General features: G+C 43.2%; 2 protein-coding genes across 6 annotated transcripts in view; one reads left to right on the top strand and one right to left on the bottom strand.

Annotated features, from left to right (window-relative positions):
* The first annotated feature begins 1,076 nt into the window (after positions 1-1,076).
* SNU13 (small nuclear ribonucleoprotein 13) lies at positions 1,077-8,229 on the top strand. Of its 2 annotated transcripts, none has more exons than XM_057743469.1 (3): positions 1,077-1,196; positions 6,223-6,343; positions 7,013-8,229. In XM_057743469.1, exons 1-3 carry the CDS (start codon positions 1,194-1,196, stop codon positions 7,273-7,275), a joined length of 387 nt encoding a protein of 128 aa, XP_057599452.1. In that variant the 5' UTR covers positions 1,077-1,193; the 3' UTR covers positions 7,276-8,229. The 2 variants fall into 2 exon arrangements, with proteins under 2 accessions (XP_057599452.1, XP_057599453.1); XM_057743470.1 differs by lacking the exon at positions 1,077-1,196 and adding an exon at positions 4,712-4,810.
* Positions 8,230-14,585: 6,356 nt separating this feature from the next.
* The window catches only part of XRCC6 (X-ray repair cross complementing 6), a 29,326-nt gene continuing 27,326 nt past the window's right edge, over positions 14,586-16,585 (bottom strand). For all 4 annotated transcript variants that reach the window (XM_057743067.1, XM_057743069.1, XM_057743068.1 and 1 more), the window contains one exon: positions 14,586-15,000. In XM_057743067.1, coding sequence (XP_057599050.1) covers positions 14,804-15,000 — 197 coding nt within the window. In that variant the 3' untranslated portion in view covers positions 14,586-14,803. The remainder of the gene's footprint in view (positions 15,001-16,585) is intronic.

Genomic DNA, 16,585 nt, shown 5'->3' on the forward strand with positions numbered 1-16,585 from the left:
CTAGTGGTTAGGACTCCGTGCTTTCACTGTCGAGGAAATCCCTGGTCAGGAACTTAGATTTTGCAAGCCACATGGCCAAAACAACAACAACAACAACAACATGGTCCCAAGATATACCTGGCATCAGGTGAAGAGAGGTGAGTAAGGGCCATAAGGATCCAGGAGGACCTCTTGGAGGTGGTGAGGCATGATTCTAGTCTTAAATAATGGAGATTTGGAGCAGCATAGGGAAAAAGCAGCATGCTAGGCCAGAAGAAATTGGTTGTCCTAGACATCTCCAAACTCAACCCCCATCCCCAAACCTGCTCTTCTTCTTGAATTCCCTACTCAATGGATTCCATTTCTGGCGGATCCATTCCCCACCAGAAAATTTAACAAGGACATCTGAATATGAAGGAAAACATTTAGGATTACCTGTCATTATCGCCCTACTGTTCCTTTACCAGTGGAGAGTCAAAAAGATGATTTTTATTTATTTATTTTGTACTCTTTCAAATGAATTTTACTTTATTTTTTTAAGCTCTTTATTGGAGTATAATTGCTTTACACTGTTGTGCCAGTTTCTGCTATACAACAAAGTGAATCAGCTGTATTTATACATACATCCCCATAGCCCCTCCCACTCGAGACTCCTTCCCACCCTCCCCATCCCACCCCTCTAGATCATCACCAATCATCAACTGGATCTCCCTGTGTTATGCAGCAGCTTCCCACTAGCTATCTATTTTACATTTGGTGGTGTATATAAGTCAATGCTACTCTCTCACTTCGTCCCAGCTTCCCATTCATCCCCCCACCCCGTGTCCTCAAGTTCGTTCTCTCCATCTGCAAAAAAGATGGTTTTTAAAACCGCAAACGTGCTAAAAAATAAACTAGCAATGGAATGACGACACCACCGAAACTCTTTGTTTTGGCGCCTTATTTTTTGAATGTTTAACTCACTGTTTTTGCCAATTATTTATGGTAGAATGACAATAACAGCAGCAGAACGCTGTCCCTGCCTCAAAACCGAAGCCGTTCCCCGCTAATGCCCTTTAAGGGGCGTGACTCGCCCTTCCTGGTGACGTTACTTCCGCTTCCTGTCGCGCACGGCCATTTCCACTTCTTGCCTCCGACTCTCCGCAGCGGTGAAGCCGCGCGCTCTGACGTCGTCTGTGCTCCTTGAGAAGTGAAGATACCGCAGAACCCGAGCCATGGTGAGTGCGTGCTCCTGGCTGAAGGGCCGGGAAGTGGGGGACTCAGGCTTCCGGTCTCTCTCTAGCTTGTCGGGGGCTTAGAACATGCGCCGTCTTGTCCGTCCGGTCGGCGGTTAGAGCCCGGGCGGCCTCATAGCTCCAAGCACGGTCTTCTCTCCCTGCCCGAGGGGAGAACTCGAGAGGCCTCAGCGTCCCACATGCTGTGATGGGGCTTTCAGCAGTTTGTGCTCCCGGTCGAAGGCCTCCGGTGAGCACAGGGGGCATGGCCCGCCCTGGGAGAAAGAGACCAACCCACGTGGGAGAGGGTAGAAAGTTGGATGGGAAAACTTGACTCCATCGGTTTTATTTTTCTTTGGGGGGGGATCGCTGGAGTATGGTGTGGAACCCTGGGTTTGGATCAGCCTCCCCTACCCCACTTTCCCATTGCTGATGTTCAGGAGAGGGAGATGTCCATGGGCCTGCGCCTAGTGCCTGCCGCGAGTTACCTGTGCCAGGGATTAAAGGGCCTTTGGCTTTTGGGGGGCTGTGGGGAATGTGGAGTGAGCCCCAGACTGGAGTGCGGGAAAGACTCCTCTTGAGAGGCGGTAGCCTCACAAATCAGAAGTCCTGGTAGCACCACGTGCGGCTCCTCTGAAACTCTTGATGCTCTCCAACTTTTTCATCAGATCTTGTGGCCTGGTAGCTAGTTTTGGTTGGCACTTAGGAGGGAAGAGTTTGCAAAACACTTTGACTTCCATAATGAGGTTTAATCCTTTCAACGGATCTTGGATCCCAGCGGGTGTCTCCGCTACTGCCCCCCCTGCCCCGCCCCCATTTTGAAGTTTGTACGTGGCTGAGCCTGGAATGTTAAAGCTTCTAAATCAGTGTTCATCTTTCGCAGTTCCGTGATAAGTTTTGGAATCGGATGATCTCAGTTTAGTAATGCATTTAATAGTCCTAACGCTTGGTATGGAGAGCGTGAGCATGCACTCTTTGTTATTAAATCAAAACCGTGCCGGTTTTGGTTGTTGTGTATGGGGAGATCAAACGCATCAAGCTACGGATTAAAGTTGCCTAGCAGCAAGATTTCATTCATTCATTTAATTAGCCCTTGGAAAAACTAAAAATTGAATAAATACGCAGTAAGCAAATTTCAGTTGCTATTTATAAGACAGTTTGGTTTTAAAGTTGAGTGGAATTTTTGTTGTTTACTTCTATTAAACCAATAAAGTGACTCCTCTTTGATCGTGTTGGCTCTCCTGAAGTCTTCCCCCTTTTATGTATTTTTATTTAGAGTTGCGAATCCTAATTTCAGAGATGGGCTATTGGAAACTGCAATAAAAATATCTGACATTTAAAAAAGTATATTTATGAGGAGTGATAGGAATTAAAGTGTTGCTGGGACCTTTATTGTCTAAGAGGAGGGTGACATTATTGATGAGCATTAGATTTTTTAAAATATTTATTTGTGCATTTATTTTTATTTGGTTGTGCTGGGTCTTAGTTGTGAGTATTAGATTTTGACGAGTTAAGGACATAAGTTGTGATTTTTCAGGTAATCACCAAAAGAATAAAGATACATAACTCCAAACCACTACAGGGGAAAATAGTGTGTGTGGGGTGGGGTGGGGAACCTCAAAGGAAGGAAGGAGAGAAAAGGAAACAGAAGAGGTGGGACAAATAGAAGGCACAAAAGTAGGGAGATTTAGACCCAGTATATAAATACTTAAATAAATATAGGAAGAGACTAAATGCTTCAGTAAAAAGGATGGAAAAAAAATCAGTAAAGATAGTGGTTAAAAAATAAGGTAGAGGTAAAGTGAAAACGACATAATTACAAGAAGAAATAGACAGATATGCAATTATATAGCGTTTAATTGATCGTGAAGCCAAAACATCAGTATGGAAATAGAAGATCTGAATAGCACTGTGAATAAAGTTGATCTAGTGGTTGTAGTGAAACCAGTGAATACTGCACCCATCAATTACAAAAGACACTTCTCAAGCAAAGAACATTTATGAAAATTGGCCACCTACTGGGTCATAAAGCAAGTTAAACACATTTTAAGATTGATAATAATATAGACCATGGTCTCCCAACCAAAATACAAATGACTTAGAGATCAGAAACAAAGTGTTTGGAAAGAAGATATAAAGAAATAAAGAACTTGCGAGTGAAACTGAAAATATATAAGGGAGATTTGAAAACAACTGAACAATAATGAAAACACTGAATATGAGAGTATGTAGGATACAACTAAAGTATTGGAACCTAAAATGCTGGGTGGGGCAGGGGGAGCAGTAAAAAGCTAGGGAACGAACAAAAGGACAAAATAACACAAAAGAAACGAGAGGAAGGAAAACAAACAAAAGCAGAAATTGCCGAAATAGAAAATAGATCCTGTTGTAGGGTGGACAGAATCGAAAGAGAATTTGAAAAGCCCCCTCTGGTGAGATTAATCAAGAAAATAAGTAAAAAATTATAAATAATGAGTAACAAACTTGACATAATCTGCAGACTTTAAAAAGAAAGGATATTATGAACAATGTGATATCTATAAATATAGAAATTTAAATGAAATGAGCAAATATCTGAAAAAATAGAATCAAAATCAATTCAAGTAGAAATAGGACTGCTGAATAATAGTAAAGAAACTAAGTGAATATAATATTGTATGTTAATTATAACTCAAGAAAAACTAAAGTTGACATGAAAAAACTTTACACCTACTTTAAAAAAATAGCTTATTGAGATAATTTGTATACCTTAAATTCCACTCTTTAAAATGTATAACTGAGTGGTAATCATTTTGTAATGTATAGAAATATCAAATAATGGTGTTGTGCACCTGGAACGAACATAATATTGTAGGTCAATTAGCCATCAATTTTAAAAAACAAAACAAAAACAAGGTGGTAGTAGAAAAAAAAGTGTATCACTCAGTGGGTTTTCTTATATTTACAGAATTGTGCAGTCATCATGAGAAAATCTTAAAATTGGTTATCTCAGTGCAAAAGTGGTTGAACATTAGGAAAACTAAAAATAAAGGAGAAAAGTCTTATTCATCCAACTCAGTACAAAAAATATGATAGAATTCAATATCAATTTATTTATAAAAGAACTTCTTAGTATACTAGGGAATAGAGTGAATTTTCTTAAGCTGAAATATCTAAGAATAAGTCTAAAAGATACTGAAACTTTTGGAGAAATTACAAAGCTTTATTTAAAAGCACTAAGGAGTTAAGTATATATGTTTAAATGGGTTGAAAGATTCTGTATCCTAAAGGTGTTTTATCCTAATTGGGATTATTTCAAATCTACAAATCAGACTGTCCCAGCAGGCTTTTTTTGTAGACCTTGCAAAAACTGATTCTAGAATGTATGAAGAAGAGCAGATAATCAGAGGTTTTCCCCACTTCTTCATGAAACTCCTCCCGCCCTCTCTTAATTCCTCACCACCCTGGAATCATGACAGATTCACACGGTGCGATGTGTTGGTATTAGGGACCAGGCATTTTGGTGCAATCAGGTTTTTGACGTCACTTCCCCTGACATCACTTCCAGCTCCTCCGGGGGTGGGTCATTTCTTTGTCCTTGCGGTATCGGGCAGGAGACCGCCAAGGCGGACTCAATGGTGAGTGTTCCCACTGGGCCGTCACCCACGGGTCGCTACCTAGAACCGCGGTGCCGCATGCTGCGGTCCAGCCTCCAGACCCAAGGTTAGACCGCACCACTGCGGGCAAACTGCTTCGTGATAAAATATATATTTGTAAAAAGAATCACAGAGAAAACATGAGAAATTAATAAAAATGGTAATAAAAATGGTTAAAGTCGAGAGGTGAAAATGGGGTAGAAGGAATGGAATAGGCCAGACACCACCCAGTTTGTTCCCTAACGTTTGTCATTTTGAAACGCCTCCGCAGGGGGCGCGGGTTCGATCCCTGGTTCGGGAACTAAGATCCCGCATGCCCTGCAGTGTGATCCAAAAAAAAGAATCAAAGGCTGGATCAGATTTTTTCTTAGCTCTCCCCTCCCCAAGACTCCTTGATCACAGATGTTTTGTTAAGATGGGCAGTGGTCACATGGTATTTTTTGTGATGTTGGTAGTTATTAAAATCAGTGTCTGGATCCATTAATTTGTCTGGATTAATTAATTAGTATGGGTTGCAAGATGGTGCTATTTAATTGTATCATTCTTTCTTTCTTGGATGGAATGTAAGAGAAACTTATCATGTGCTCTTTGGTTACCTAGTAACACAGTCTGTATAGGAAGCGCAGGATAAATGCTCTGCAGTTTACCTTTGAGTTTTTTTTAAAGCAAGCTAAATACAAAGGAACCCTAATTGTATGTCAAATTGATAGCCACAAAGAAAAAATAATTTGAATAACTTTTGAATATAATTCTCTGACTAGATGGCTTTGGTCAGAAATATTCTAAGAATAAAAAGGAATTTTGGCCTTGGTGATTTTATAGTTGATGGAGGTAGTGTTGGTATAGCAATTCTGAAACCATTTTTTATATATTGTAGGTTAGAATAAATGAGAAAATGTTTTGATGTTTTGGAAACCAGGATTTTTACTGAAAACAGAAGATTCAAATATTGAAGGGAATAGAGGGAATTTTATGCTAGGTTTCCATAATTTATAGCTTCGTTTAGATTTAGCAAATTTGGGGTGGAATATGGAAATGCAAATTTAGAGATTACCCCACGTGACTGAAACGGATACTGAGCCATGGAAGCCCGTTATAATCCATTTGCTATAATATTACCACACAGGCTAAAGAGGCAAAAATACATAAGCTTTAGTGTATATTATTGGACTGTGTAATAACTAAAAAAATTTTTTTCTTGAGCCTGATATTTTCATTTTTCTAAGTTGAGAGTGGGCAGGCCAGTGTCAATTATTAAATGTGCGTGTTTGGGGGATGGGGAGCAGGGAAGCTGACCATTGCCTTGCCTCTCTCAGCGGTTGACTGAAGTGTGTTGTGACTTGTCTGGAACAACTTCTGGTTCAATGTGACTCACGCTTTGATTCCCCCCATAGACTGAGGCTGATGTAAATCCGAAGGCCTACCCTCTTGCGGATGCCCACCTCACCAAGAAACTATTGGACCTCGTTCAGCAGTCATGTAACTACAAGCAGCTTCGAAAAGGAGCCAATGAGGGTAAGGCAGCCGGAGAGTGCTCCAGGAGACTGTCCCTGTCTAGGTTCTCTGGACTAGATTCCCAGTATGGACAGAGGGCTGGATGCTCTTGACTAGGCCCAACACGAGGACGTAAGAGCATCAGAGTGAGGTCCGAGGGCTGGCACTGCGTCACAGAGATAAGCAATCAGGAATAAACACTTGAACAGTGCTGTGGGGTGTTGAACTTGCTTTGTGAGTCGCATGTGGTGTGAGCTTTCCAGAAGTATTGATCGTGGCAGATTGGGATGATAAAACCCTGATCCTTGATCACGGAGTTTGAGAAGTGCTGTGCTGCACTGCTTCGTGCTGGTGGAGCTTGTATGAAAGCCGCTGCAGTCAGCCAGGCAGGAGATGGTGGTGACTTGGACGAGTGTGGTAGCAGAGGACAGGAGAGAAGGGCTCTGATTTAGGTTGTGTTTGGACAGAACTGAAGGGTTTGATGTAGGGTTTGAGAAAGGCATTGGGATGAGTGATTGACGCTTGGCTCCCTGTCACTTCCCAAGGCCACGATGGGACACAGAATTCCTTAGTCCTGGGAGTTTTGCCCAGTTTTCTTGCACCTGTTTCTTTTCCTTAGAAATTGCTTTGTTGTGGCTTCCCTGCCCCAACCCCACATCACCTATTGGTCTCACGTCCTTCTCTCCACAGCCACCAAAACCCTCAACAGAGGCATCTCTGAGTTCATTGTGATGGCTGCAGACGCTGAGCCCCTGGAGATCATCCTGCACCTCCCACTGCTGTGTGAGGACAAGAATGTGCCCTATGTGTTTGTGCGCTCCAAGCAGGCCCTGGGGCGAGCCTGCGGGGTCTCCAGGCCTGTCATCGCCTGTTCTGTCACCATCAAAGAAGGCTCACAACTGAAGCAGCAGATCCAGTCCATCCAGCAGTCCATTGAAAGGCTCTTAGTCTAAACAGGTGGCGTCCGCCACACTCCCCGCTGACTCCTGCCCCAGGGTTATGTATCATATTGTCTGTTAGCATCTAGTATTTCCAGCCACCTTCTATTGTTATAAAATATTGTAGTGCTCAATCTGGTTTTTGTATTTTTGTATTGTTTTTATCTTGTTTTGTAGGTTGTCATCCCCTTCCCAGCCTCTGCAGTAATCTCCCCTTGCACTCTTACTCTGCCATCTTATCCTCCCTTTAGGAAAATGAACTAATGCCCAGAACAGGTGGAAGCAGGGTGGTTGACACCATTCAAAGGCAGGGAAGAGTCAAGGTAGAGATTTGGTTCCAGCTTTCAGGTGCAAACTTCCTACTGTGCAGGGCACGATGGAAGTAGACACTATCCCTTGTGCCTGGCCTACAGGATCATGTTTGAATAATCAAGGGGTTTCCTTTGCTCTCCAGGGCATTATGTATCATTTGGGGAGGAAGCACGTATTCCGTGAGGTTGTTGGGTGTATGTCCCAAGTGTCAATTGCTGATGTACCCCTGCTGTTTGCTTTTGGTAATATGTTCCCCCCCAACTCCTACCTACGCCCCTGAGGGTGGCAGGGTAGCAGCATACCAAAGAGATATGCTGCAGAATTCCAGAGCACCTCAGTGAGTGAGACGTGGGACAGTTGACCTAGGTCTTGAAGGTGTGGCAAGAGTTTCTGGAATGGAGGACTCTGGGCCAGTCATGGAGAACTAACTGGAAGCTGCAGCAGAGATGATGGAATCCAAGGAAACATCCTTGCTTTGGTGAATGGAGATTTCTTCAGTGGACACTTGGTACCAGCTCTGAGAGCCCCCACCCCTGCCTGTTTTCCTGCCATGATGTGGGTCAGATGTACGTATTCTCTGTCACATCAGAAGGACAGTGCTAATGTGTCATTCTTGTGAGCACCCTAATAAAGAACACATAGATTCGTATTCCAGTTGAAAGAAAGTGTGATTCTTGGTAGGTGTCCAGCTAACACTTGAATGAAGCATTACAGTGGTTAATTTCTCGAACTTTTCACCAAGACGGTGTGGAAGAGCCATTACCTCTACCAGGTGATTTCTGGTAGTTCAAAATGTCTTGTTCAGACTTAGTCATTGAGGTTGCTGTTACCCTAGAACAGGATATCTCAACCTCAGCACTAGTAACATTTTTGGCTGGATAATTCTTTGCTCTTAGGGGCTGCCTTGTATGTTGTAGAATGTTTACAGCATCCCTAGCCTTTGCCCACTAGATGTCACTAGCAGTCTTCACCCTCCCCGCAAACATTGCCGAATGTTCCTTGGTGGCAAAGTCATCCCTGGTTGAGAATCATGGTTGCAGGACTAGGGCTCCTAGTAGCCCTTCACACATGCTAGAGAGTGGGGGAAATTGGTATTGGTGACTGAAGCCACTGCCACCTCACCTGCCTCATTACTCTTTATCTTAGAGTATGTACCATGAGAGCCTGATACCTCCTCTAGCTTGAGAAATTCTCTTCCAAAGTACAAACAACTGGATACCATAATGGTCAAATTAATGAGAACAGATTACATTTAGTTTCCTCTTAGTCAGCTTGGGCCAGTGTAACCACTCCAGCAGTGGGTTCCTAGGGAACCTAAAACTACCCTGTCGTGCTAAGGCCTGTTCTATACCTACTGAGCTAGTCATTTCCCCCAGCTCAGTCAAGTGTTTATATACCCCCCCACCCCCACCCCAAGCAGTTTTATATTTGTGGATGGTGGAGTTTGAGGTCGTACTTTGTGTCCTTTTGTTGTATGTGTGTCTTTACAATCATACTCTAAAAGATTGAAATAATTTGGGGTTGGAGGAAGATCAAGTAATCTAACCTCAGGAATTCCCTGGCAGTTCAGTGGTTAGGACTCTGAGCTTTCACTGCCAAGGGCCCAGGTTCAATCCCTGGTCAGGGAACTAGGATCTCACAAGCCATGTGGCATGGTCAGGAAAAAAAAAAAAAAGCAATCCAACCTCCACTTAGATGGAAACCAGAGCATACCCAATAGAACCCTAAGAAGTGGGGTGGGGCAGGGCTCCTGGGATCTTCATGTCTAGGGTCCATCTAGAATGTTACTCAGTTCCCACAGCTACACTGTACGCCTTCAAAGGGCAGGGCACTGATTTGTGAGCACCTGAAAAAAATTCCACACTCTTTATGTGTTCCTAACAGCCTCTGCTGCCTGTCTTGTGTCTGCCTCCACCATGTTCTCTTTGCCCGGTGTTTCATGTTTGGTTTCTCGAACACTTCAAACCTGTTTCTCAATTTCTTTCTACTTGGTATTCCTTTACTGCACTAGTGGCTTTCTCCTCATGCTAGTCTTAATTCAAATACCACTTTTTTAAGGGCTTTTCCCAGCTACCCCATCTCATGTTTCCTTTACCTCTAGCACTATAACATTCTGTTTTTTAACTTGAACTTAGCTAATATCTGAGATTGTTTTCTGATTCTTGCCCTCGTTAGAGAGCAGGAATTTGTGTGACTGTGATGCTCTAGCACCTGCAGCAGTGCCTTAACATTGATGCTCCAAAAGTGTAGAACGAATAATTCCTAAAGTCTAGACATGCAAGCAAGAAGGAAATCTAGTAATTTCCATTCAGTCACCTATGAAGTGGGTTGCAAAATTTTGTGTGTAAACATTGTATTTTGGAGAGAATTGATTAGGCCTCAAAGGGTCCTCTGACTCAAACAAACACTACTTAGGAAAACAAACACTACTTAGGAACTTCTGTTTTTAGAATAATTTTCCTGAAACTGTTTTCTCAAGAGGACCTATGATTAAGGAATATTTTTATGTTTACAGTAATGGTCTTGTTAGGGATTATTCATTCATAGTATTCTTAAATCTATCTTTAATCCCAAACTGGTGTTATGAGGAAGGGAGGGAGAGGTGCTTGTTCTAAGCACTTAGTATCCCTGGGTCCTTCTTCTCATTGTCAGCTAAGTTACATTTTGAAAAGTCAAGAATATGCCTCTGGCTTTAGCAAATATATCTGCTTGAGGGATGGGGGATATAACTGCTTGTTTTCTGAAGGAAAAAAATTTTTAAGTAAGAAGTCAATATTTTCCATAATACCCTGTGGCAACCAGACTCCAAAATGGCCCCCAGTGACACCCCCCCCCCACAACTCCCCACCCAATTCATGCCTTTCTGTATGAATGATCTGAGACCAGCCTACACCAACTCAGAGCTGGTCTGCAGGACTAAGTATTACGGAATGATGTGTGACTTCCAAGTTTCTGTAAAGACTTTAAAACAGCCTGTGGAAAGTGCCCTGAGGCCTCTAGCCAAAAGCACCAACTTTGCCAGCTGTTGGAAATGAATCTGTCTCATTTGCACTTTGATTTTAATTTACAGAGGTGACAGTGATGACATGGAGAAGTTGGTGCTACTGAAAGAAAAAGTTATTATTTACTTTTCCCAAGAGAAGGGTATCACTGTGCCATGTAGGACCACAGGGGCAACACCAGGTTTTGGTCAGGCGGAAAAAGCAGGAGGAAGGGGAAAGCTTAGGCCACAGCCTTTACCAGGATTTCTGTGGCAAAGGCAAGACAGGGCAGAGTAAACAGCTTAGGATTGGCTGGTTTGAACAATTCTGGTAGGCTTTGGGCTATAAGGGTGGTCTCGAGTTGCCTGGTACCCTGCCCTGATAATTTAGGGTAAGGGCAATACTGGCTTGGTGGTGTGTGTGCTAGGTAAAGGAGGTTCTTGGCTTGCTTGAGAGGTATGCTCCCAAGTTGTTAATCACGTTTAGTAACTAGCTTGCCGTGGGAGGAGCATTCTCTCCATCTGCAAGGCCCCCAGCTTATGTCAAAACATAAGATAAAGAAAATTTAAAAAACCATGATTAAGGACTTCCCTGGTTGGCACAGTGGTGGGGAGTCCACCTGCCAATGAGGGGGTCATGGGTTCGAGCCTTGGTCGGGGAGGATCCCACATGCCGTGGAGCAGCTGAGCCCTCTTCTCTGCGGCCGCTGACGCTGAGTCTGCGCCTGGAGCCTGAGCTTCACAGCAGGAGGGGCAACAGCAGTGAGAAGCTTGCGCACAACAAGGAGGGGTGGCCCCACCCCCCCCCACTCCCCCCACCCGCAACCAGGGAGGGGCCAAGTGCAGCAGTGAAGACTCAATGCAGCCAATAAATAAATAAATAAGTTTAAAAGAAGTAAATAAATAAATATGACCATGTCAAAATTGCAATTGCTCTTGTGTTGAAGGATACGGGAAGTGCTGGCAGGGCCCACAGGTGAGATGGTCCCAGCTGCTCGGTGCCCAGAAGTAAACCCCACGTAGGACTGGCTTTCATATATGATGCAGTCGGTTACAGTGAATATTACACACTCAGGGATAGTTTGGGCTCAAATCAGGAAGGCTGGATAGTTATAGCTCCTGGTCGAGTACAACAGGTGTGTGCTTTCCCTCCAAAATGGATTTGAGGTTGGAATTTTGTTTGAGGGGGAGGGAGAGGAAGTGGATGACTAATCTCTCCCAGATTTCGTGATCCTGCTTTGCTTTTCTTCTAATTTTTTCATGACATTAAAACAAAGCATTACAGGAGATATTCCCTCTGCATTCGGCCAGGAGGCACATACACATATGCACGTACGCTTGTTTGGTAGTTTTGGCCAAACGGATTTCGATTTGTGCTCTCCCGCTGTCCCCCACTGCCCCTCCCCGCCCCACCACCTGCCCGACCACGCCTCTGACACCTGCCGCTGGGATGCGGATGCCCCGCCCCGCCCCGCCCCGCCCTGCCCCGCCCTTCCCGTCCCCTCGCACCTCCCAGCCGCCAGGTCTGCGGCGCGCATGCGCAAGCTGTTTCTTCCGCCCAGCGGCTGCGCGTCACCACCACCTGGCGGACCGACGCGTGTTTGCAGCTGGAGAAGTTAGAAGGATAAGAGTGTGTACTGAGCACCGTGCCTGTTTACATGTTTTCTCATTTATTTTCACTATTCCACATTATTATTCTTATTATTAATATGAGGAAACTGAAACTTGAAAATGCCAGGTAAATTGTCTACGGTCACTTGTATGTATGTGATGGAGCCAAGATGCAAATTTACTAAATCTGACTTAGCTTACAAAAGCCCAACCAAATTATATTCGGACATGATGTTTCTTTCCTGGGGAGCTCAAGAGCAGAGAAGGCAAGCATCATTACTTTACAGAGAAACAGAGATCACACAGACCTGGGTGGTTATTTTTCTAACATCATTCACATTACCAGTGTTTTGTTTGGCCCTTGAACTCTTTCCTTCTCTCCATTTTGTAAATAGGAGAACAGAGAAAAAGGAGCCTAGACTTGGGTAAGTTTGTGAAGGAGTGCACAGAAAAACCTGGGACTCACTAGGTTTCCTCCTCAGTAGCCAAAAAATCCAGCGCTGAAAACCAAGGCCCAGGGACTTCCCTGGTGGCGCAGTGGTTAAGAATCTGCCTGCCAATGCAGGGGACACGGGTTCGAGCCCTGCTCCAGGAAGATCCCACATGCCACGGAGCAACTAAGCCCATGCGCCACAACTATTGAGCCTGCGCTTTAGAGCCTGTGAGCCATAACTACTGAGCCCATGCACTGCAACTACTGAAGTCTACGGGACTAGAGCCCATGCTCCACAACAAGAGAAGCCACGGCCACAGCAATGAGGAGCCTGAGCACTACAAAGAATAGCCCCTGCTCACTGCAACTAGAGAAAGCCTGTGTGCAGCAATGAAGACCCAATACAACCATAAATAAATAAACAATAAAAAACCACACAAATGCCACAACAAAAAGAAACTCCTAAAAAAAGAGAAAAAAAAAAAAAAGGTTCATCGGTGGTACTCATTCTTACCCTCCTACTTTTGGAGACTAGCCTGATTCTAATCTACCTTTGTGGTATTAGTAACCCTCTCTAGAACCCAGAGTTTCCAAGCATGCTTCATTTAAGGGCGATGGTCTTATTTCTCAACAACAAGAATGAACACTTACTATATTAAATGGTTTTGTAATATTTTCCTGTATCCTCAAAGGCATCTCTTCTAACTGGAGAATTATTTTCCCTCTCCCCCTGATAAAGAAAGAAATCTAAACAAGAATATACCATCTCCTTTCCAAACAAAAACAAAAAGATTAAAAAAAAAAACTTATAAAAAACAGAGCAAAGGATCCAAAACTGAAAAATCTCTTCCAAGAGTAATCTGGAAGATTACTCACCTCATGAGATGCTCATTCTAGTCCTGAAAGACACAGGATGTACAAGCCATCCTCAGAAGATAAGAACCTTTCCAGGTGCTCTCCTTTCTTATCTCAGGGTAATTCTTCAAAAGTAATAGCTGTAGGACTTCCTAGGTGGCGCAGTGGGTAAGAATCTGCCTGCCAATGCAGGGGACACAGGTTCAAGCCCTGCCCCAGGAAGATACCACATGCCACGGAGCAACTAAGCCCGTGCGCCACAACTATTGAGCCTGTGCTCTAGAGCCCGTGAGCCACAACTATTGAGCCCATGTGCCGCAACTACTGAAGCCCACGCACCTAGAGCCTGTGCTCTGCAACGAGAGGCCACTGCAATGAGAAGCCCCGTGCATCACAATGAAGAATAGCCCCCGCTCGCCTCAACTAGAGAAAGCCTGTGTGCAGCAACGAAGACTGAACACAGCCAATAAAATAAATAAATAAAATAAATTTATGAAAAAAAAAAAGTAATAGCTGTAGAAAGAGCCGAAAAGGGGCAGGGAGGTCAAAGGAGGAATGGGGAGAGGAAGAACACGCGACACTCCCCTCCTCTTCCCCTTTTCCTGACACTAGGACCTCTCCATTTTTCCTTCTCCCATCAAAACTCTCCTTATCTTCTTGAACTTCCTACAGCTCCCCTGAAAAATTACAGGAATAACTCATTTCACTTACACTGCAACCCAAACTCTCAGGGCAACAGAAAATGTATATCTCTTCTTCATATACTTGAAGGTCACATTAAGAAAATACATGAGGGGGGTTGCTATTTACTCATGCAGCAGTGGTACCAGAATTAGAAATGCTACCTTATTACTTCTGAAATCTGATTTTTAGATCTTAATATGACACATTTAAAGGAACACAAGTTGGAGGACAGAGGATCAGGAACAATAAAACCTTACTAGGGCTTACCATTCCTAAAGTAGGTTCTCGTGTCCTTAATTGCCACACTCTTCCCTACCCTCAATGATATCTGTTTCTGTTGTGATGAAACGCATTCCCAGTGGGAGAGAAAATTAAGCTAACAGACAGTGGCATCTTTGGAAGCAAGGCAGACACATCTTTCTCTTTTACACTATGGAACAATATATAGTACAAAGTTAGGGCTCTTTATTCAGATAGCAGAGTAAGGCACAGCAAAGTGAGAGAGCAATGCTATCCATGGCAACAGAAAATCTCATAAACTAAGTCAGTCCTAGGCTTCTGTCAGGCAGACTCTTCCTGGCTCAGGAGAAACATGTTTTAACTTGATAGAAGCAAAACCAGGCAGCCTGGCTACACTGTGGAAGGGTGACTGGCTGTGTGGTCTCCAGTCAGGCCTTCTGGAAGTGCTTGGTGAGTGCATCCAGCAGCTCCTGCTTCTTTATCCCGCTCTTCAGCCCATACACCCTGCAGGCTTCCTTCAGTGTGAGCACAGTGAGCTTACTCAGCGTGCCCTTGCTGACGTGGGCCTTCAGCTCCTCTTCAGATAACTCCACCTTGGGCTTTTTGATTCCAGAACTTTCATCATCTGGGGAAACAGATCAGGTGGGAGTGATTGGAAATGCTACCAGTGGGATCCCAGCTATACTGCACAGGGGCCCTCATGTGATATGGACTGCACTTAACCATCTTCCATAAGGCTGTGATGTCTACCTAGAACACCATGGGGAAGACAGGTGTCTTGATAAGGCAGCTTCAGTTAAACACAAAATTTTAAAATGTATCACATTAGGAGGGAATTAAAAGTCGTGAGTCCTATCAGTTTACCCAAAACTGCTGATCACTCCGGGTAAGTCATTCATTCCTTCCTTTCTTCATTCAAAAAGCATTTACAATTTCAAACTATACTACAAAGCTACAGTAATCAAAACAGTATGGCACTGGCCCAAAAACAGACACATAGATTAATGAAGCAGATACAGGGCCCAGAAATGAACCCACACTTATATGGGCAATAAACCTATGACAAAGAAAGCAAGACTATACAATGGAGAAAAGACAGCCTCTTCAATAAATGGTGTTGGGAAAATTGGACGGCTACATGCAAAAGAATCAAACTAGAGTACTTCCTCACACCATATATTTTTAAAAAATCTAAAAATGGATTAAAGACTTAAATGTAAGACATGAAACTATAAAACTTCTAGACAAAAACATAGGCAGTACGCTCTCTGACACTGGTCTTAGCAATATTTTTTTGGATGTGTTTCCTCAGGCAAGGAAACAGAAGCAAAAATAAACAAATGGGACTATATCAAACGAAAAAGCTTTCACACAGCAAAGGAAACTATCAACAAGGGAAATGCAAATCATCAGGGAAATGCAAATCAAAACCACAGTGAGACATCACCTCACCCGTCAGAATGGCTATTATCAAAAAGACAACAAATAACAAGAGTGGAGAAAAGGCAACTCTTGTGCACTGTTGGTGGGAATGTAAACTGGTACAGCCACTATGGAAAACAGTATGGAGATTCCTCAAAAATTAAAAACAGAACTACCATACAAGCCAGCAATTCCACGTCTGGTTATTTATTTGAAGAAATACAAAAACACTAATTAAAAAGATATATGCACCGCTATGTTCATTGCAGCATTATTTACAACAGCCAAGATATGCATGCAACCTAAGTTCCCATAAATAGATGAATGGATAAAGCAAATGTGGTATACACATAGGCAATGGAATATTAACCATAAAAAAGAATTAATTCCTGCCATTTCGACAACATGGATGGACCTAGAGAGTATTTTACTAACTGAAAAAAATCAGAGGATGACAAATTCTATATGATTTCACTTATATGTGGAATCTACAGAGCAAAACAAATGAAAAAACATAACCAAACAGAAACAGTCATAGATATAGAGAACAAACAGGTGGTTGCCAGGGGGGGAGAAAGGGTGGGGCGAGGAGAGAAATAGGTGAGGGAAATTAAGAGGTATAAGCTTTTTCAGTTACAAAATAAATGTCACCTGTATGAAATATAAACTGTGGGGAATACAGTAAATAATTATGTAATATCTTTATATGGTGACATGACAACTAGACTTATTGTAGTGATCATTTTGAAATATACAATACTGAATCACTATTCTGTGTACTAGAAACT

Source organism: Hippopotamus amphibius, chromosome 7 (genome assembly GCF_030028045.1).
Source record: "Hippopotamus amphibius kiboko isolate mHipAmp2 chromosome 7, mHipAmp2.hap2, whole genome shotgun sequence".
Lineage (NCBI taxonomy): Eukaryota > Metazoa > Chordata > Mammalia > Artiodactyla > Hippopotamidae > Hippopotamus > Hippopotamus amphibius.

What these genes read in the sequence shown, in the direction of transcription:
- SNU13 (XM_057743469.1), top strand. An exon ending in TCGAAAAGGAGCCAATGAGG is followed by an intron (nt 6,344 to 7,012) that starts GTAAGGCAGCCG and finishes TTCTCTCCACAG; the next exon opens with CCACCAAAACCCTCAACAGA.